The sequence below is a fragment of the Aristolochia californica genome, unplaced genomic scaffold (genome assembly GCF_029961685.1).
Source record: "Aristolochia californica isolate CCGP_79_NKW_82.1479 unplaced genomic scaffold, dmAriCali1.0.hap1 SCAF_3, whole genome shotgun sequence".
NCBI lineage: Eukaryota > Viridiplantae > Streptophyta > Magnoliopsida > Piperales > Aristolochiaceae > Aristolochia > Aristolochia californica.
The window spans coordinates 62,564-85,925 of NW_027181992.1; the positions used below are offsets into that span (position 1 = coordinate 62,564).

Consider the following 23,362-nt stretch of genomic DNA (forward strand, 5'->3'; position numbering starts at 1 on the left):
TGAGTAAAAAACTCAGCTAACCTGCTGCTGGATGGATAGTAGTCTTAGAAACCGCGACTGTCTTTGTGATACTATGCTGGAACAGTGTCCTCCTCTCATACCATTTTGTTATATTCTTATAGAATTAAATGCAAATTGTGGGCTGCAAGTGGGTTATTGACAAGTAAGTATGAGGTTACAGGAAAGAATTGAAATTAGGTCAAGCTTTTTCGTGCGTCACCCATTCTTTCATTAGGTATTGATCTATGATTACAAAAGACATAAATGTCCTCCATATGTTATTAATCCACACTTGACTCATGCCCCCTTAACTCAATTATTAATTCCCAAAATTACCCCTTCCTCAAATATTAAACACATAAAAAAGTATTAAAACTATTATACTAACATCATATCATATACCTTGTAGTTAATCAGTTAATTAAATTCTGTTGAAATGTATAGCTGTATAGCGTGATCGGAGGAAATTGTATAGCGTGATTGTTTCCTCCGATCCCGTGATTATATTCTTGATTCTATTCCTTGATTTTAGGATCTAAATTGATCCTAAAATTAACTTGTAATGTATTATAAATAGCCTCCTAACGGAGAAGAATAAAAAATCATTGGAAAACTATTCGTTCAATCTGTGTTACTATTTTCGGTTCTCTGTTTTACATAGTATCAGAGCAGGAGAATTATCCTCTCTTTTCCGTCGCAGAAAGTCGGAGCTAAGTGCTCCTGTAATCGCCGAAGGAGGAAGCCGGAGGAAGAAAAAATCCGTCGGAGTTGCAAAACTCTGTTTTTTCTGCAACTCCGCATTCCGGCTGTCCTGACGCCAAAAGAACGTCGCCGACGCCCGAAGACGATCGGTGAAGACCGAAGACAACCGCCGACGACAGTTCCACCTTCCTATTATTACCGCCGATCACCACTCTCGCCGAGGGAAGCCAAATTGCCGAAAGAGAACAGAGTTCTCTTACGACGGTCCTATAGTCGGAATCACGTCGCCGACGAATGCCGACGAGTGCCGACGAGCGCCAACGACGGCACCACCACCCTGTTCCGATTGAACCCGACGCTCCACTGCCGTTGTCGAAGACGAAGACGAAGGTATTTTTTAACTTAGGAACTACTGTTCCTTTATTTTTCCTGCTGACCCAAACCGGTGGGTAAACCGAATCGGACCGAACCGGTATAAACCCAAACCGGATCGGACCAGCACTGGAGCGGACCAGAATTGAATCCGCCCAGATCGTACTGGACCAGATCGAATCGGACCGGACTGAACCGAACCGGACCGGATTAGAAAAAAAAGAAAAAAAAAATTTCAGATCGATGGCCACCACTGAAAATCAAAGAGCATGGATTACTAAAAATCAAAGAGTCAAAAGTTGGCTTATTGACTCCATGAGTCCATTACTCATGCAACGATTTATTCGCCTCTCCACTGTCAAGGAGATATAGGAAGCAATATCAAAAACATTCTATGATGGATCCGATGAAACGTGTATATTTGAGCTGAACGAGAGATCTTTTTCTACCAAACAAAATGGTAGACCGTTATCCACATACTACAATGAACTGGTTGCTATTTTCCAGGAGATTGATCATAGAACTATATCTCAGGAAGAAACAGTCGAAGGGCTAATCCAGTTGCACTCTGCAATGGCTAGGCTTTGGGTTCATATTTTTCTCAGTGGGCTTGACTCCGAGTTTAATCAAGTTCGTGGAGAAATTTTGCGAAAAGATCCCAAACTTGATTTGGAGAGTACATATGCATATGTCAGACGCGAATATCAACAGAGACAGACAATGGGGAGCTATCGCCCAGTCTCCGAGAACTCGGAGATGTTGGTCAACCAAAACCGACAAGGATCATCAAGCAGTCGGAACCCTCAACCCTCTGGCAAAGGTAACAATCGTGTATCTATTCACTGCAAAAAAAAAGGACATTCACAACACCGATGTTATGAGATTATTGGCTATTCGGAGTGGTGGGATTTCTCGAAAAATTCCCGTAACAAGATTTATGGGAAAGCTATGGTGACATCCATGGAAGATAATCAGGAGCTACCTACTGCAAATGTTGCCCATCCAGGTATTCTCGCTAATGCATTAGTATTTTCTGTATATTCTAAGAATAGACATTGGATTATTGATACAGGTGCATCCGATCATATGACAAGGGATCCCAGTCAGTTACAATCCATCTCACCTTCTCCACAATCTGTTATTTCAATAGCCAATGGTAGTACCTCTCCTATTACTGGGGAAGGATCTGTTATATTATCCAATAATCTGACATTAGATACTGTCCTTGTGGTTCCCTCTCTTGAATATAATCTATTGTTTGTTAGCCAAATTACTTCCACTTTTGCTTGTACTGTAACTTTTTGGCCCTCATTTTGTGTCTTTCAGGTAATTCTAACCCGGAAGATTCTTGGTTATGGTGTTAAACGGGACAAACTCTACTATTTGGAGTTGACAGAGAACGGGGGATCAAAAATTTGTTAGACAAATCAAGCTAGCAGTGAAGATAATGCTCAAACAACTGTATGGTTATGGCACCGACGATTAGGCCACCTTTCCTTTGGTTATCTTAAGAAATTGCGACCTCAACTTTTTTCAGGTTTGACTGATGTGCATTTTCATTGTGACACATGTGAATTGGCTAAAAGCCACCGTATTGCTTATTTCCCGAGTTTGAATAAAAGTTCCGAACCTTTTGCGGTTATTCATTTTGATGTTTGGGGTCTAGCCAAAATTCCTTCTATTTCTAGAGCTCGTTACTTTGTGACATTTATTGATGAATGCACTAGAATGATTTGGGTATTTCTGCTTATCCAAAAAAGTGATGTGTGTCTAGCATTTCAGAAATTCCATACAATGATACATACTCAATACCAAAAGCATATTCGTGTTTTGCAATTTGACAATGGTACTGAGTTTGTTAATGCTTCTCTCGAAACTTTTCTGACCACTCATGGAATTCGTCACCAGACTTCTTGCACCTATACTCCCCAACAGAATGGATTGGCAGAAAGAAAGAATAGACAACTTTTAGAAGTAGTGCGTACCTCTCTCTTTGGCATGAACATGCCTCGATTTTATTGGGGCGAAGCTATCACATCTGCTGCCTACCTCATCAATCGAACACCTTCTAGAGTACTTGATTTTCAAACTCCTCTACACAAGCTGCAATCCCTGATTTCAATTCCCCATCTTCCGAATCTTGAACCCCAAATTTTTGGGTGTACCGCTTATGTTCAGATCCCAAAGATCTTGCGAAATAAACTTGATCCATGTGCCAAGCGATGTGTATTTGTTGGCTACTCTGATTTTCAAAAAGGATATCGGTGTTATGATCTATACACCAACAAGCTCCATGTGACTTTAGATGTCTCATTCCATGAATCAGTCCCTTATTATTCAGGGGGAGTTTCTTAGACATCTCTTCAGGGGGAGACTTCAAATGAAGAGAATGTTCCACATGAAACTAACAGAGATGCTGAAAGAGGTGCCGAATTTATTGAGTTAGAAGTAGTGAATGAATTTTTTAAGTGTCATGATGTGCAAAGAGACTGTGATTCTGAAATTTCACCTGAAGAACCCCCAGAGTTGCCCCCGTCTGCACCAACAACTGAAGAATCAACCCGGAATGTTCCTCCTCAGGTAAATACGAATCCTATGTTTGATGAGTCTAATGAAACATGTCTTCCTACAGAAAACATAACCTCTAGATATCCACAAAGATTGAATAGGGGAGTTTCAAAAAAACAGTATGAACCTGATCTTGAAGCCAAGACCAAATACTCAATCAATAACTATGTGTCTTCCCATAGGTTGACTAAATCGTATGCATTTACTGTTGAACAATTATCCAGGGTTTCTATTCCTAGTAATGTGCAGGATGCATTAGCTGATCCAAAATGGAAAAAAGCGATGAACGAAGAGATGGAGGCTCTACAAAAAAATGCCACTTGGGAACTTGTTCCCCAACCTAAAGGAATAAAAACAATTGGATGTCGATGGGTGTTCACATTGAAACTCAAACCAGATGGAAGCATTGACAGATATAAAGCTCGGCTAGTTGCAAAAGGATATACGCAAAGGTATGGGATAGACTCTCAGGATACTTTTGCACTAGTAGCTAAGATCAATACAATTCGTATTCTTATATCTATAGCAGCAAATCGAGACTTGCCTCTGCAACAATTTGATGTTAAAAATGCCTTCCTCTATGGAGACTTAGAAGAAGAAGTCTACATGGAACTACCACTAGGTGTAAAAAGTGGTTCTTTGTCTCAAGGTAAAGTTTGTAAATTGAAGAAGTCATTGTTTGGGCTGAAACAGTCACCTAGAGCATGGTTTGGGAGATTCTCGGCTACAATGAAGGAGTTTGGTTATAAACAAAGTAACTCAGATCATACTTTGTTTATAAAACACAAAGAACGAAAGGTAACAACATTAATTGTATATGTTGATGATATGGTCATGACAGGAGATGACCGAGGTGAAATGCAAGCTTTACAGGAGTATTTAGCTACTAAATTCGAAATGAATGATCTTGGACAACTTAAATATTTTTTGGGGATTGAAGTTGCAAGATCGAAACATGGAGTCTTCCTTTCACAGCGAAAATATGTGTTGGATCTTCTAGCCGAAACCGGAATGCTTGACTGTAAACCAATAGAGACGCCCATGGAAATGCATCATAAACTCGGAATTCTTCCAGATCAAATTCCAGCAGACAAAGGACGTTATCAGCGATTAGTTGGAAGATTAATCTACCTATCCCACTCAAGGCCCGATGTAGCATATGCAGTAAGCGTTGTGAGCTAGTTCATGCATGCACCAAGTGAAGAACATATGGAAGCAGTCTATCGGATCTTGAAATACTTAACGAGTGCTCCAGGAAAAGGTCCGTGATTCTCAAAAAATGGTATCTCTAATATTGAAGGGTATACAGATTCTGATTGGGCAGGTGATCAGACAACCAGAAGATCCACGTCAAGTTACTTTACTTTTGTGGAAGGGAATTTTGTTACTTGGAAAAGCAAAAAACAGAAGGTAGTATCAAGATCAAGTGTTGAAGCTGAATTTCTAGGTATGGCTCATGGTGTATGCGAGTTGTTATGGATACGGAATATACTGAGAGACTTATGGATTGAATACGACAAACCTATGAATCTTCACTGTGATAACAAGGCAGCTATCGCAATTGCACAAAATCCAGTTCAACATGATCGCACTAAACATGTTGAAGTTGATCGTCATTTCATCAAAGAGAACCTCGATGCAAAGATTATACAATTCTCCTCTATTCAATCTGCGAGTCAGATGGCTGATATGCTCACAAAGGCAATATCAGGGAAAATATTTCATGGTATAATTGACAAGTTGGGTTTGACTGATATCTATGCACCAACTTGAGGGGGAGTGTTGAAATGTATAACTGTATAGCGTGATCGGAGGAAACTGTATAGCGTGATTGTTTCCTCCGTTCCCGTGATTATATTCTTGATTCTATTCCTTGATTTTAGGATCTAAATTGATCCTAAAATCTTGTAATATATTATAAATAGCCTCCTAAAGGAGAAGAATAAAAAATCATCGAAAAACCATTCGTTCAATCTCTGTTACTATTTTCAGTTCTCTGTTTTACAATACTCGTATGCAATCGATTAGTCAGATTAAATTTTTACTCAATGCCTTTAATTTAATTGATTATGGAGAATCCCAATTCTTGTCAACAAATTCATTAGTGAAATTAAAAAAAAACTCATAAAAACATTGTTAATCAATCATTTGATAATTTGGGTTGATTGACTATCTTCATATTTGGATTATTTTGTTGTTATTGAAAAATTGTTTTTGAATTTAAAAATATTTGTATATTCAATAAAAAATCATTGGAAAACTTGTAAAAATTGATATAGTGTTTTTATACTTTCAAAAATCATTTTGACCTAAGGCTCCATCCTACCTTCGGTTCAAACTGGTCTGTTATATTTGGCTAGAATTCTTGAGTCTAAACTAGTCTAGAAATTAAACTCTAATTCTTCAATTTTGGGCCCATCTTAGTAAGTTTCATCGAATTTGACATCTTTTCTTCTTTAGACTTGTAGTCGAACTTAATGAAGGTTTAACATCTACAATGCTCATTCATTTGTATAGTAAACTGGGGAATTAGATATGTGATATGAATGTTTCTTGTGACAATTCCTGTTTCTTAATTCGTTTACAAATGAATGACAAAAATTTCATAAAAGTCTATAATAAATAATCAAGTAATTTTTAGGAGAAAATGAATAATGCTCGTAGTAATTGATAAGAACAGAGTATGTTCAAAGTAATGGGATTTATCTGTCCGTAAATTGCGTGTAATATAGAATGAGATTCATTCATATAATAAGTAGAATACGGAGCCAATTTTGAAATCGGGGGAATTTGGAGGGACGGTGAAGATTGCTTCCCCTTACTGCTGTAAAGAGATGAGAGATCTCTATCCATCTTTAATTGGACGAGACACGTCCATGGACTACAACAAATCGAATCTCCTATAAAAAGTTTTTCTTTATTGAGCCTGTTTAAAGCAGTGGCAAACGCATTGGTGATATGGAAGTGCCAATGCAATATTTGATATAACTTAATTGATTTTAAAGCCAGAGACATATCTGTAGAGCCTGATACAGGTTTACTTGGGCTTCTACTATAAATAGTATGCGCAGCCGATAAAATTTAAGGTTTGCATGCCCGGCGATTTACGCGGTCCCAACTCTTATAGCGGAACTGACGTTAGATAATGAGCACTTACAGCTCTATTGCCCTGTGCCTTACAGACAAAAAACCCACCATCTTGATAAAAGGACTAAAAGAAAAAAGAAAAGAAAAAACGCTGTAGAGATCATAATCCAACTTGTTTGCTGTACTCTTGAGGCCCGTCGTAGTGTCAGCACCCATGTGACACTCCATGAGAAAACTGAAAAGAGCCTCAAAAAGGAGACATCGCGTCGCGACAAAAGAAACAAGCTCAGATTGAAAGAATCCATCAGAGAAATTGGGAGGCAGATCCTTGTAAGTCATATTATACAAGTAACTATTTTCCTTTTTCTTTTTTCTCGTCAAAGATTAATCATTTACCCTATTCATCCGTTTGTTTAATGCTCTGAGAGAAAGCCTGTGTAAAAAGTAAAAACTGAAAACTGAAAACTGAGAAACAAACGAGTGGTGGATGGGAGAAACCCTGTCGGTGCTCGCATCAACGTTCAACATGAGAAAGCCTTTTCTTACCCTTTCTGGCGTCTTCTCCTCCTCTGCACTAGTTTGTCAGATTTCTTTTCCTCCTGATGATCAAAAGTTGATCCTTGGTAAACGTTGTTCCCAGCCACTTCTGCTGCCAATCCACTGCATTTCTTTCTATAACCCCCACTGGAGATGCATGGTAAAGAAAAAGAAGAGGCAATTGCAGACGGGAATAACAAGGTTATTCTTGAGACAGCTACTTATATAAATCTCTGTTGTGGAGGATCAATCTGCCTATCTATCTGTTTTGCCTATATATGTAAGAAAAGCAAGAACGTTTTGCCCATCAAGTATTCCAAAATCAGTCATCTTTCTGTACGTATGGAATGAGTGTATAGACTGTGAGTATGGTGGTATTTGCAGCTGTCCCTATTTGTCTCTTCGGCTTTACTACGTATGATGTGCATAATTGGTATTTACCTGGCAAAGATATTCAAGAAAAACCCAGTCAGATGTCCGTGATTATATTCATTCAAGCCCAAAGAAAAACGACATGAAAGAATAACAAAATCTGATACAACAGAAAAATCACAACACCTAGTCTGAACCCAATCTCCTTCTCGCCCGAATGCTATTATGCAGGCAAGTTCATACGCCTACATTCCTATAGCACCGTGACCAGAAGAAAACCTGGAAAACACTAAAAACATCGGCTAAGAAAACGTATTTGGAGAATAGATTAGCCAGCGCAAACTAGCAAGCAATCCAACCTGGGCATCTGAAAGAAGCATGATTTGAAGGATGCCATGTCTAACGAGGACGTCCCAGAGAACAAGGAAGAGGCGATGGGAATACTACTGGAAGTCGCATTTCCAATGTTGACAAGAGGGGAAGAGCTCCTTTCACAAGCGAACAAGGAAGGCGGATCTGTAGGCGATTTGGTAGGGTATGCAAATGGGCTATCCGGAAGATTGTGCTCCACATTGTTGCTGGAGTCAAAATGCAGACCGAACAGAAGTCATCAGACGCAGATTCATTCCGCCAGAACTAGAATTATAATTAGAAAAATAAATCAAAAGCTCAGATTGAAAAGGGCCGGTCGAAGGAAAAGCTTTTCTCTTTCCTTACTTTTCTGGGTAATTGCTCTCTTGCTGTAGCCTTTCTTCAGCCGCACTTTCGTTGCCAGTAGATACCTTATCCGAAAACAGCATAAAGGGGTCGTTATGAAACTTCTGCAACTGCCGCTGATCAGAAGTCGGATGAACGGTTGCAGCAGGACTGGGACAAGTGTCTGCGTTCAAGGAAAAGAAATTAAGGTGGTTCCTTCTGCTTGTTGTTCCCAAGTAGTCCAAAAGGAGTAGATCAAATAGATCAGAGAGGGGATCCATCACCTTCGGGTCCGTCCGGAGGGTTCGAATCGTAGTGACTAAAGGGATCGAGCGAGGGGGAAGGCAGCGGACTAGCACCAGACAGATTTCTCCTGCTAACGTCCAAAAGCTGCAGGCCCATCAACCTTCTACCCTGGAGTTCTATGGCCTGCTGTATGTCCGCCTGTTCCTCTAACTTTCTCCTCAGCATAACCTCATTAGAGTTGTTGTACAACATCCGAGCACCTGAAATCAGCATAGTAACCAGTACTAGTGAAATCGGAAAAAACATGTGGGTAGGATATTTATACAAGGAAAACCAGGTCGGACGCTTGATGCTTACTCAATTGCTGCAGGTCGTAGCGCTCTCTTGATTCAAGAGTGGCGGGAGGCGAACAGGCAGCGAAGTCCCCCCTCTCAGCCTGCTGTTGTTGTTGCTTCCTGTGCATAAAAAAAAAAAAAAAAACATACATAAGAAACTTCATTAACTAGAGAACGAAGCGGTTAAGAAAATTTGGCAACAGTTGTTAATTCGTAGTTTGAACTGTTCATGAGGACTACAGGTGAGGAGAGTGGTGGAAAATGCCTGTACTTGTCAGGGACTTTGCCCTTCTCTTTGTAGGGCTTGACGAGCACACGAGCGTCACAAACGAAATGCGGGTTCCCTTTAGCGAGTATGAGCTTCACTGTCTCCGGATAGACGAACGTTACAAAGCCGAACATTCGTTTCTGCTGGTATGGGATCCTCACATCTTGTACTGGTCCGTAGATGCTTCAAGTAACAACACCAAATTAGTCACAGAGTGCTCGTCTAAGTATCTCATTCTTCCTTTGGATTCAAATCAATCTTAGACAGGAGGAAAAATAGAACATAGGGAAACTCTTCCGCAGTTGCAGCTAGCAAATACCATTCCAACATTGTCACCAACCTGAAGTAATTCGAGACATCATCCTCTTTGAAGGTGCTGTCAGCCGGGAACGTAAGATAGATCTGCCTCGACCCTGGATTCAATATCCCAGCTCCCGCCGGAAAGTCATTCCTTTCCATTCTCATCATCGATCTGCTCCCGAATTTGTGTGATTCATCGCCCAATATTAACGCTGCAGCAGTCGCAGCTCTACACGCCAGGTTGCCCGACCGGGTTACTTGACTTAAAACGAAAGAAAACAGACTACGACAAGGAAAAAATAGAAATAGTAGGGATACGAGTAGGGAGACCTCTGGGTGTCATTCTGTCCTTGCTGCTGCAGCAAAAAATTCATGCATTTGTTCGCGTTGGAAAAGGGGAACGATGGTGAGGGAGGCATGAGCTGAGAGACCAGCCGCTGACTCTTCGATCTGAGCAATTCCTGGCAGTGCTCAACCACGTCGAGCTGCTTTCCGGCGCCACTATCTGTTGCTGAATCGGGTGGTCCATGTAGGAACCTGCAGCTGGAACCGTTCTTACAGTAGCCCCTGGCGAAGTACAGACAGGGCTTCCACCCGAACCCTCCGCCAATTAGATCCACATCAGCGACGGAGCAGCTCCGGCGATGGTGGCCATTGGCTCCCCAACTCCCGTATTGGAACAGCATACCTTGCTCGCTGGGGCTGGTGGGACTCTCCGGTGGGTAGAACAAGTCACTCCCGCTGCCTCCGTTGTTGTTCATCTTTGATAATCCTATGGAAACGGAGGGAGATGCGGAGGCAGCTGTTGGGTCATTGAGAAAAGAGAGATGGTCTTGCAGCTGTAGATCTTCCATGAGATCGCTACTGCCGCCGCCGCCAAAGAAAGAGGAGGAATTAGACGAGGATGAAGAAGATCCAACGTTGACGCCGTAGGCAGAATTGGGGCTGATCAGCTCCTCGGGGTTCTGCAAATCGACCATACCGTTGCGCAAAAAGGGGGAGGAATTCGAAACCCAGGAGGAGGAGGAGGAAGGCATGCTTAATGACAGAGGTAGACTACTCATAGAGAGAAGGCGAGCGGAGGGAGATGAGGAAGAAGAAGAGGATGATGCTGAAGAGTTATTTTGTCTTGAGATAAAGGGAGAAGAAGAGAGAGACGAGGAAGGGGTGGACGGAGTAGTTGCCGGGAGCAGGCCAAGGTCCTTCCTTGCCTTGAGAACAAGGGAATGGATGAGGGCCTCCGGCCCGAAGGCCAGGCGTATCATCTCTTTGTCGCCATGGTCTTGTATGAGGAGGAGACCCATTATTTTAGGGGCATTTTCAGGATCCAAGCTCTGGATCCTGGAAAAGACGATCCTCGTTGCTTCGTAGGCGTCCATGGTCATGAGCAAATCAGGCGAGAGGAGAGTAGAGTACTCGGCAGTTGGGCGGAGATCTTATAGGAATCCTTCCGACTCCCGCAAAACAGCTGCAAGAAGAAGAAAAAGGCCCAAAGGGAAGGAAAGGTGAGTGTTCCCGTGGGAAGATAAAAAGTAGCGGGGAGAGCTGGAACTCTAGCCGATGTTCCCAAAAGGTGATGATGAAACGGTGGACATTACAAAGAGGAAAAGGAGGGAAGAAAAGAAAGAAAAATGGGGAAGGAGAACACAGATGCAGTAACCACTAACCAAGAGAGACCGCAGGAGAACGAACTTCCACTGCCACTAGTTTTTTTTTTTTTTCTGCAGAATACAACTCTTCTAGGCCCGTAAATCCATTTGATTTGGTTGTTCTTGCAGAATTCGGTTCATCTTCTTCAGCGAGCACCACCGGGACGCCACCTCACCGGTGTAACGGAGGGAGCAGAAGTCGCTGCTGCATCAGCATCATCATCATCAACATCAATGGCGAAGAGCAGCAGCCGTCTGCTCTCATAAACGAGTAACTGGGAAGGACTAGAGCCTGCAAGAGCAGTGAGCACGGCAGCCTAGGGCTGTGCGGGTGGGGGACGGATTCCTATGCGTTTTTTTTTTTTTTCTTGTTTCCTCTTTCTTTTTTATTTTATTTTTTCCCCTCAGCATCTGTTAGGGGGGAGAGGAACAGAGTGAAGAGTGTGAGAGTGTAGATCCAGATCTACCTCAAATACTGCTGGTTCCTTTCCCTTACCCTTCGGCAAGCGAACTGTGTGAGGCCCCTCCCTGTTTTTTCTCCTCCGGGTCAATGCTCCTCCGATCACTATTCACTACCACTCTAATTTTAGCTTCTTAAAAGGCTTCATCTGGGCACCGGGCCCCGCAATTTTTTTCCTATGTTGTCGTCGTCATGGAGTAATTACTCTTTCTCTCACAGATTCTCTCTCCACCTTGTTAAGTAACGGAAATATATATTTCTAATTCTAATGACATTACCTTTTGAGACTAAGAGCAGGGGTTTAATAATATAATAAGCAGAGAAGGGAGAAAGGGCTCGGGGGAAGGGAGCGACCAGCGATTGAGGAGAGTGAGTTGTTGTCGTGTTGTACAAATCCTATGGGGATTCGCAGAGGAAGGGATCACATGATCTTGTGCTTCTTCTCCCTTCCCTTTTGTTGTCGTCTTTATGATGTCCCCACACAACTTACAAATAAAAATGATAGGTGGATGGATGAATGTTTAAGTTTTCACTGTATCCGCATTATGCAATCTCTATTCTGGATCGCCCGTTCCCCTCTGTTGAGCTATGATGAGGAGTAGATTTTCGGCTCTCTCATCTTCCGCTTCCTCTCCCTCTCCCTCTCCCTCAAGTCTAAGGTTTTTGTTTTCCCTGGTGATTCGAAAGTTTTCTGTTTTAGGGTTTTTTCTTAGTCGCCCTCTGCTCACAAGTCCCTGTGCGAGAGCCTAGATGAAAGAAAGACAAAGAGACTTTTAAAAGTGCGCGGACCCACTTTTATCGTTCAGAGAAGCACATGGCCGGGCGCGCCCACCGGATATAAAGTATCTCCAACCAAATCAGACACATGACACAAGAGGCATCTTGTTCTCACACGAGAGGGAGACGCACACGTGGAAATACTTTGACCGGATATGGACCCGGACCCGGACCCGGACACTTTGCCCTCTCAACTGAGCCCCTGCCCAGATCGTCTGCTCTGACACTTTCCAGTTTCCAGTTTCCAGTTTCCCTGCACTGCGGTCTGCGACTGTGTCACTGTGTGGTCCTCTTCCCATTCCAAGTTTCCAACCATCTGAATTAGGAAACCCCCAAAGCTTCCTAATCCTCCCCTTTTTTAAGTTATGACTATCAGTTAGATCGGCTTTCTCTTCGAATTTTCGCTCCTCATCCATTGCCGCACCCTATCCCGTTGCATACTAGTACACGGGATTTCGTTATTTCTCTCGTTTACCCATGGGCTTTACTAAATGCTTTTTGTTCGAAAACATAAAACATAGAATAGTCTGTTATCTGTAGCATCTACTCAAACAGAGAAGACCAAAAACAAATAAAAAAAAATGGTTGGCCGATGATCTTTATATGCCTGTCACATGTGCACGGCACTTGTTGAAGCTGCTTGGACACAGCGGTCTACTTTTTCAGATTCCCATTATGAATGCAGTGACCCACAATGACAAACAGCAGTGAAAATATTTTATTTCCGAGGCCTCAACAGCTCAAACGGATAGAATGATTTATTGGGCCATCATTCCTCTTTTCTTGAGTGGATTGAAGCTGAGAAGCTCCGCGGTTTCAGTTTCAGTGTGTTTTTCTTTCCTTTTACCTGCTCTGTTATCATGGCACGCTCCATTGCGAAAGTAAAAAAATGGACCAGAAACAAACACCAGTAAAACTGTGCCATTTACAGTTACTGTCGAGATGCACTGCAGCCGCAAGAGGCGAAAATGAAAGGACAGAGGAGAATGGTGACCAAGGCGAACTTCATCTGAGCTTTGCATGTTTCAAGTTTCAAGCTTTCATAACAAAGAAACACTCTCACCGGTTCAACATTTCGAAATCAGATCGCAAGAGGTTATTATGGCTTTTTCTAGTTTCTTTAAAGCCTCACTACATCACTAATGATGTCCTTCAAGGCGTTAATTGCCGGACAAACCCATCTATTCAAAATTTTATATTAAGTAGGGCGAAGACAACTTTAGCTATTTAAAGCGCCCACAAAGGAAAAGGTTCCAAAATGCGTCACTTAATGGTTAGGCAGGCCTTAAGGTGTGCATGAGTGCAACGGCGAATTATCAATTATATAAGATAAAGAGGGAAGGGAGAGTCACATCAGCTCATCATTCATACAAAGAAAGAAAGCGAAAGATCTTCCGCGAACAGTTCCACTTCCATTCCCCTGCAAAAAATTGGAGCAATTACAAGGCAAACCTAATCCATTTTAAGCCCCACTCTGCGCTCTTCTTTACTCTTCACTCCGTAGTGAACATAAAATTCTGCGCCGCTACAAACTTACCGGATCCAAGTTGAACCGCAGCTCACATTTCCTCACCACTCTCCACACACTAATTGCCTACTCTTTGGAATTCTCCGACCGCTTCACCCCAAAAAGATCCCTCGACTCTGTAGATGGTAATAACAAATAAGGCAACAGATAGTATGAAAAGCATTTTTACATTAGATTTCACCCTCTTTATCGGGAAGTCCCGCTGCCCAATCTAATTCCTCTCTCACCAGAGCGAGTGCTATAATGACCCAGTCTAATCCTACTCGTTTCTTACCTCTACTACGCACTACAAAATTTGATGAATCGCTTTTTAAAGATGAAGTTCTATGACTTGTCTGAATCTAAAATTTTACGTAAACGTCAGTAAAAGGCAGAAATTTTATTTTTCCATGACAATTTGTTTTTATTCTAAGATTTTTAATGTAAAAAAAAAAAAAATCCTTGTCACTAGTTTCCTTCTATCTATGCTAATGTTATAAAATTTGACTTAACCGTCCTCATGACGAAGTAATTGGATCTATTTGAATGGTTTGATTGTCAATTGACTCAACGATGTCATTAGGACATTTTTTTTTAAAATAAAATTAAAGGTAAAGATCTTGGGAAGGTTTCTCCTTGATTTGATATTGATTGATTTAAATGGTAAGCCAAGAGAGAGTGATCATTACTGCAGGACACTTTATAAATTGTCCTCCTCTATTCAATTGAACAAATAGGGCGTACCGGAAAGTAAGAATGGATTCATTCTTAAACACAATAATTGAGACATTTGGTAGTACGTCCCATGAGGGACAAACCTAGAGTAAGAGTAGGAAAGAAGAGCAAATAGTTTTGTTAACTTTTATTTGATTTTTTTTACTTTGCCCCAATGTATATTCACGATTTCAATTATTTCAATGTGCAATATCAATTTCAAATTAAAGGAATAAGCACAAACATATAAAACTAAAAAAAAAACACTAATATATATAGCGGTTCACAATTCTTACTTGGATTATTAATCCACTTCCAATGTATTTGTTGACAGAGTGAATTCACTATGTTTAGGTTGCCAAATGCTACTTACATCAATTGTTTTTACAATCAATTATAATGCTTCTCATATAAGGACTTATGTCACTCAATTTATCACAATAGCCAAAACACACTTTAACATTTAATTTATTGTAGCAAACTAGGTTGTCCAACTTAGAACCACAAAAAGATTTATTAGGAACCAACTAAGCAATCTTGCCTAGACCCAGAAAGGGATTTTTTCGCAACTCACTAGGGAAACTAGCCTAGATCCGCAAGAGAATTTTTTGTAACACCACCTTACATAGGGAGTTATGGTCAACAATGAGAAACAAGGCTTAACAACCTTTACTTCTAGACACACTTGTTTTCTCAAGCAACTTGAGAAGAAGATGGTCTTGTTTACACCAAGCTTGACCAACTTTGCAAGGATTAGTTCTTTACAATTCAGCATAATATGACAACCTCTCAAATAGTCAGATTTTACAACATATGCACTATAAATAAATACAACCAACCAATGTGCCTATACGATGTAAATAACAACTCAATGGGTTTTTAGTTTGACCAAATTTTAGAATCAAAGCTTAAAGTTAAATAAAAAAATTATTCAAATAGGGGGTGATGATATCAAATAGCTCAATATAAGTAATGATCTCACAATATAAGCTCCTAAGTAGTAATTTGAAGTTAATGAATGATTTTAAAGTGTACTTAGCCAAGTTCAATTAGAGAACTTCAAAGTAAAAGCACGTTGAGGCTTGGAATTTTGAAATACAATTCCATTGACCAAAATTTTCAAACCAATTCAAATCATACAACAAGTTCACTTGATAGACAAATGATAAGATTTTTTAAACCGTCTTCAATCAATACCTTCTTCTCCTCTTCGACTCCTTTGGACTTGAGACTACCACCCATTTTTTATGATGACAAAACCTCATAAGCATATGACAATACAAGTGTACATGAGTGCATATGCATGAGTTATGACAAACAGATGCTCATGAGTTTGTTATCTATTTGTCATCTTTGCTCCCCCTGAGTTTATTACACAGTTAATGATTGTTCATTTGACCCTTGGATTATTTAAATTTGATTTTTTATATATATATCTACTCAGATTTTTCTCCCCCTTCTAATATTTTCAAAATATATACTGGATAGAATAGATATGCTACCCATGTCAATGTTCATTTGTCTCTACCAAATTTTTGTGTGCATTTTCATTTACTATATTTCTTTTCCTTTCTAATTCATCTACATTTGTATGTGCTTGTGCTTGCCCTAAAGTTTACACTATCCCACGATATAGTGCCCACAATTATGTATAAACCGTCTAAAAAATATCACAAACAACCGCACAACCGTCTTTTGAGGGATCTTGTGGGCATTAAAAACATCATACATTGACAAAACCAATGGTTAAAATTGGGGATTCAATTTCCCTTTTGGAGCTAAGCTAGTTGTATCTCCTTGCTCACCTTGGTCTTTTAGGTGACTTCCTACAAGCTAATTTTTGTCCTCCTATGGTGCTCTCTTCATTTTGTCTTTTAAGGGGAGTATGCCCATCTTTTTGGCTACACTTTCTCCTTCTTACTATCTCTTCTTTGTTGCTTCTTCTTCTCCCACTTCTATTATATTTTCTTCTCCTCTTCTTATTAAATGTTGTTTTACTTCATTTGTCCTCAATAACCATCTAAGAGCCTCCTCCTCTTTACTTCATTTTAGGTTCATTTTATCATCTCTATCATCAAGATCATCTTACAAATTTGATCTTCAAAAATTGGCCTTCATGTGGCTTCAACAACTCCAAAATTGTTTGTTTTTGTTTTCTCCTACTTTTGAGCTTGCAATTTGCTTTCAATTCTTTATCTGCTAATCTCCCCTTCCTTGGAGTATTAATATTTTTTGTTAATAGTAACAAATTTGGTTCGAAATAAGTCCAACCGAACACCATCATATTCCTTCACTTTTCTCTCTCAAAAAGAGGGGCTAAAGCACACATAACCTCAACTTGAACTAAAGAAATAAACACATGGATCTCCCTCCAAAACACCACCTCCAAATGACCAAAAAAGGAACAAAACAAAATGTAGATGTTTCATGTTTTCCATTACTTGTTAGACTGTTTGGTTGCATTCGTTATGTCCACCACTTATCTCATCATTGCAATAAATGAGATCCTCATGCAATCAAATGTATTTTTTCTGGAATATTGTAGAAATCGAAAAGGTAATGTTTGTTATGCTCCTTTTCTTCATAAAATCTTTTATCTTTGACGGTACACCTTTTACACCTTTTATTCAAGTACATCTCCTCCATAATTTAACTCTTCTACAAGGATGCCTCAACCTTTTATTCCACTAAACCTGCAAAGTTCTTTAGCATTGGATGAGCAAAATTCAGATTTCCATCAACAACCTTTTTTCTCCTTTGGCTAATCCATCACTCGTAGAGTCAAGTGATACTCTTGTGGTATATACGTCTCCATGTTCACCAATTGTGTTTGGAACACAAAATGATACATGAACTATTGCTATCAGCAAAGTGACTCGTCATGTGTTAAAAAATACTTTCTACATCTCATCTTATTTCCAATTTTCTTTTTACTCACAGTTCTTCTTCGAGTTGTTGTTCCTTTTTATTTTTTTTATATTCCTAGAACTTTTGATGAGGTTTTTCAAGATCCAAATGGAAGGATGCTAATGGAAAAGGAGATGGCCATGTATGATACAAATCTTGTGGGATGTAGACGAGTTTTTACATTTAAACATAATTCATATGACAATGTCATTTGATATAATGCATGACTGGTTGCAAAGGGTTATACTAAATCTTTTGGCATTGATTATGATAAAACGTTCTCCCAAGAGGCCATACTAAATTTAGTACGCATTGTTATCTCTCTTGCTGCGAACTTTTGGTGGTCATTTATCAATGGGATGTCAAGAATATTTTTCTTAATGGTGATCTGCATGAAGAGGTTTATAGTCATAACCACATGTTTTGTGGTTGAGGGGGAGAAAATATGCAAGCTAAAGAATCTATGGGTTGAAACAATCATAACACATTTGGTTTGAAAAATTCAACAAAGTGATCCTCAGGTTTGGATTTAAAAAGTATTATATTAATCACTCAATTATTTACCAAGAAAACTAATAGAGACATGATTTTTATGGCTATTTATGTAGATAATATTGTTATAATAGGCAATGACACTAGTGGCAATCAATATGTGAAAAAAGACTCAAGTAAAGCATTTTAATCAAAAGACCTTCGGTTGCTCAAATATTTCTTTGAGATAGAAGTCATTCAATCCCAGTATGGCATAATTCTATCTCAAATGAACTATGTATTAGATAGTTTGGAAGAAACCAATATGCTTGGGTATAGGTCAACTCACACCCTATGGATTCAAACATCAAATGATGTGTTGAAATAGGTCATGAGGTAGATGTAGACATATTTCAATGTTTGTTGGCAAGTTTATTTATCTTCCTGTAACAAGACCTACTATCTCATTTGTTGTTAGTGTGATAAACCAATTTGTGCTTCGACCGCAACAGTATTACAGGCTTGCATTGAAAGGGGGGGGACAATAAACAGGTAATGGGTATTCTATACCTTTTCCATTTACCATACCGTAATTTAGTTACCCATTTCACCTGAATACTTAACAATTTATTCCGTATCCAATGTTCTTACTTGTTTACGAGTAGGTAAATAAATGGGGATAATTAATATATTATTTCAAACTTAAACATGGTAATAATAGCTAAAATAATTAAATATTAAAATTAAACGACAAAGTCACAAAAGATTCATATGAAAATTATAAAATATTATAGAACTATAAAACTAATAACTATCTTTATAATGTTAATAAAATTATTTATTGTCTTCTACCTCTCCCTCTAGGTTGAATGTATATTATATATATAAAACTTGTGTAAATGGGTAATTTGGTGTAAAAAAATATTTATCTATATCCCTTTTGTTTATAACCCAGGTCATAGATAATCAGGTAAGTTGAGTCAAATTCATAAATGGGTAAAATTGTTCTTCATACCCTTTTATATTTATACAGGTAAGGTGGGTAATTAGGTAATCGGGTACAATTACCACCACTAATTGGAACGGGTTCTTCAATATATGAAGAAAAAATCTTAAGTTAAGGATTGCTCTATAAGTGACATAGTCATATTAATATTGAAGGTTTTACATATAAAAATTAGACCAGGTCTCTTGGCAATAGAAAATCTAGTACTTTTGACTATAGCACAAAGGTAGGTGAAATTTTAGTTACATGAAGAAACAAAAAGCGAAAAGGTAGAGACAAGATCAAGTAGCATACGATAGAATGAAATTTTATGTGATTTATAACTCTATTTTTGAATGGGGTATATGTTGGATGTTTTGAATTTATTTACGGCTCAACTGATGGACTCATTTTTTTTTTGCGAAAGGTGCGTTCCTACTTCCAAACCAAACGCTTGCTTCCAACTATCTTGGGCCATACAAGGTGTTAGAACGGGTAAAGCTTGTAATTCTTACTCTCCGCCCTCTTAGGTGTTTTTACCTACTGATCTCATGTCTACAGCGAAGCCAAGGAGGGTGTACAAGATTCGCACAGTATTTGAGGACAATGGCATCGGTGAAGTGGGCCCTGTTACTGCATGAAGATATTGCTTTGAGAGGTGGAAAACAGAGACTCGCCCCAAAGTACATGGATTTAGAAGCTTCGAGTGAAAGATTCAGGCCAAGAATTGGGAAAAGTCAAATTGCTAGTTCATCATAGTTTCGATCATGATTTGTCCTTTGAATACGTCCTATATAATTTACATGGTGAATGGGTGTCGATCAGGAGATCATTTGCATCCTCCTGTTTCAAAGGTAAGTAGTTATTTATTTCAACAAATCTTAGCCTTTAAATCCCTCATCTATGTAATATTAGTTATTTGATTTTCTTAACTTTATATTTTTTTTTTATTGGAGTACAATATGAGATGTTTGGATACGATTAGTTATTGAATTGGAAGCAGTACAAATAATAAATAAGTTTTAGACATCTAAGATTGGGGGAGTAGTACCCACCCTCATGAAGGGATACCATTAGGATAATCATTGAATTAGCATTGGCGGGTCTACTCATATGTAACACAATAAAGCATGATCCAACCCATTCACGTAGGACCCACAATAAATCTCATTTGTCGTTGCTATATAATGGGAAGAAATTAACTCTAATAGCAGCCAAGGGTCAGTTTGGAACCCACAAAGAAGAAGAAAAGAAAATTTCCAAAAAAAATGTTAATAAAAAAATAATTTGATCATTATTTCATTTTCACTAATTATTTTTAAAAATAAGAATAATCAAATTCTCTTTTTCTTCTATTTACTAGAACAACCCTAAAAGATTTGAGAGGCGTACTCACGCCAAATTGCCCATGTCTCAAGGTACTCTGATGGTTCACTCTTGTGTAGATGTTGCTGGGACATCCTCTTATTGAGAATGGTGGAAGATATAGATAAAATAGCTTAGATTCATAGCTTCAAGCCAAGGAGCAGTTTCGTCAGTGCCATGAGTTGGTATCTATAAACGATTTATTAGTACATATGTAGGCGATAATAAAACATTCTAGCAAGAATAGAGAACCAGTGGGCTAAGCAGTCCACTGAGTGAGATAAAAATGGGTGCAAAACCCCAGAAACGTTGTATGATGCGACCCTATCTTGTACTCTTCTTCAGCCTTCAATACATCATATATAAATAGGTAAATAAATTAATTCTATATAGCAATACATCTATATGAAATCGCTTATTCAACTCTATTTATAAGCTATGCGAGAAGTGATCAGGCAAAACTAACCACCATACGTAGTCAAGTAAGCAGGAACCAGAGAGTATACATTGATGCCTGCTGAAAAAAATGAAAACGTGAACAACTCAGGCGGCTCCGCCTCCTATCATCTCCCTCTAATAATTGAATGGAATCGAATCAGATCGTTTAGTTTAAAGAGATTGTCAAACATTTCGCTCACGGGGAGACCACTTGATCATAAAGAAAGTTTAAAAGCGATGTGAGTGGGCACAGGGCCCCCACCTCTGGGACCTTCTGGGCACATGCATAGTCATGGCTGTTGAGGATTGAGTAGCTCAGCTCATCATGTAATGACAGTATGCTTTTGTCGATTTGCGACGACAGGTTCCTGCCCAGGGTTGAAAAATAAATTAAAAGCGTAATAATAGAGTATACACCCTTTGCTACAGACGTACATTCCGGGTCCCACCATGAATGACGACCTATGAACTTGGCCTTGTTCTTCTCTTCTGCTGCTTCTGTCTTGTGCGCGTCACCAATCCTTCCTTTCCTAATTCATACCTCTTCGAATCCAATCAAATCTATCCCCACGGAACCGTCTGCCCTCGACTTAAATCTTATCATGCATATGCTTCCTAACCCTCCCGTTCCGTTCTACTCCACCCTCTCCAATTAACCTGCGATTTTTGTGATCCATGCATGGGTCTTCTCATAATCACTTACTTTCGCCTTCGCCTTCGCCTTCCTTCGGTCTGTCATTTGAAACCAAGCATTCGTCTTTGGAAGGCTTACAACTTAATTAATAGCAGGCCGAATTGCCAAGCGGTGCTTGCTGCCTCTTGTCCTTTGGGTTTCCGTATAACTAAACTGTAGTGTAGTCACACTAGTGACAACACGGACTTGGTCTGTGAACGAAAGCAGAGGAAAGATATAATAAAAAGTACTACACAAAAAGCCACGCACCACCTACGCATTGCTCGCATGTGACCCTGTCAGCCCTGTGTCGTCCATCCACCTCCAGTAAATTCTTAAATTTTATCCTCACCCTTGCCGCTAGCTTTTAGGGTTTAAGGTTAGGCCAGCAGCCTTCGGGCTTTGACATGGGGGATCTCTTGTACCATTTGGTTCAAGAATTTTCTGGACCAAACTAATCATCTCAAAGTTAGTGATTGATTTGATTAAAAAATTTCCTGAATCAAAATATACAAAAAATCCCATTACAACTATATATAACTTTGCAACTAAATTAGTCGTCCGCATTTTCCTTTTTTTCTCTGTTGTACGCGCGCGCGTTGGCCACACTCGATCGCTGTCGCTGATGCGGTAAAATAACGTTAATCGTATAAACCCAACTAGTGGTGGCTCAGACTTTTGGTTGATAACTGTTAAATCAAAGCCGCAAAAAGAAAAAAGAGAAAGGTAAATATAATAGGGAATCCATGTGGGATGGCGGGACCCGACGTAACCTGACCTTACCAGAACCAGGACCTAGCAAATGCAGATCAGGGCAGAGAAAGTTACCTTTCCTTTTGCTTTTGTGGTCGTTGTGTAGACTACTCTGGATCTCTCTATCCATATTCTAAAAAAAAAAAAAAAATTTAAAAAGAAAAACTCAGTTGTGCCAACTGACTCTAAAATGAAATGAAAATGATACGAAATGGGCAGTGATCATGATTCATGAGCAGAGGAAGATCCAACTTATAAGCAGACACCGTACCCGTCGCCGAGGTCACCATCCTCTGCGCTACCCGCCTGACTTTGCAATTCCCATTTATATTTTATTTTGAAAGGTTTTGGAGTAGGATAAGTCACCCGATAGCTACTCTTTTAATAAGCAAATTTTATTTGCAAGATGCAGCTCCACCGTGCGGTGCAGACTCGAGTCGATGGTGTGTCTGCACTGCATTGCGAGCACTACCTTTCTGTCTCTAATCTTTCACCGATGCATACCCAATTTTTTGCAGCAGCTATATATATATATATATATATATATTGTAATTTGAAGGCAATGAACAAAAGCTTCCTGCTTTTCCGCAGGTGGCTTCTAGTGTATCAAACTGCATGCTTACTTGTTGGAGTAAACTATTCCTATGCAAAAAGTACTTTTAAAAAACGCTTGAATCCACATATCAAGTACAATTTCATTTCCTTTCTTTGTTTAACCATCATAGCTTATTCCCATCTCGAATCGCAACAAAAAGTACTTGGTGGAAAAAATCGATTGTCCTGTTTCATGAAGCATAGACTGCTTTGCCACTGGTCATGGCAGAGGATAGCATCTTGTCGAAGCAATAGAAAGCCCAATAAAGCGTTGCTCATGTAACGAACTTCTCCCCATTCTTATTGTTTCGACAAATTAATCAAACACGTAGAGCCCAATAAAGCGTTGCTCACGTAACGAACATCTCCCCATTCTTATTGTTTCGACAAATTAATCAAACACGTAGAGTGCGCCAGGTGAGATGCAATTAGTCAAAATTTTAGTTTTTCTTTGTCTGAGCTTTTCTGGTATATGGTATAGAAAGAAGATTGACGTTGGAAACTTCTTGCTTCTTTAAACAAAAAATGTCATACAATGTTGTTACTTAGCTTGCAAGTCTTCTCCTTCTAAATTAGCCGTAGATCC

General features: G+C 39.4%; 1 protein-coding gene across 4 annotated transcripts; it reads right to left on the reverse strand.

The window, feature by feature from the left end:
- Positions 1-6,818: 6,818 nt before the first annotated feature.
- Positions 6,819-11,683, reverse strand: LOC137958451 (zinc finger CCCH domain-containing protein 53-like). 4 transcript variants are annotated; one of them, XM_068805479.1, is made up of 10 exons: positions 11,151-11,683; positions 9,814-10,951; positions 9,524-9,712; positions 9,187-9,366; positions 8,938-9,035; positions 8,619-8,840; positions 8,356-8,518; positions 7,998-8,216; positions 7,825-7,917; positions 6,819-7,707 (listed from the first exon to the last, which is right to left on the reverse strand). In XM_068805479.1, the coding sequence occupies exons 2-9, from the start codon at positions 10,866-10,868 to the stop codon at positions 7,884-7,886; spliced, it is 2,160 nt and encodes a 719-aa protein (XP_068661580.1). In that variant the 5' UTR covers positions 10,869-10,951; positions 11,151-11,683; the 3' UTR covers positions 6,819-7,707; positions 7,825-7,883. The 4 variants fall into 4 exon arrangements, with proteins under 4 accessions (XP_068661580.1, XP_068661578.1, XP_068661581.1 ...); XM_068805477.1 differs by having other exon boundaries at positions 9,181-9,366; XM_068805480.1 differs by lacking the exon at positions 7,825-7,917 and having other exon boundaries at positions 9,181-9,366.
- Positions 11,684-23,362: the final 11,679 nt, after the last annotated feature.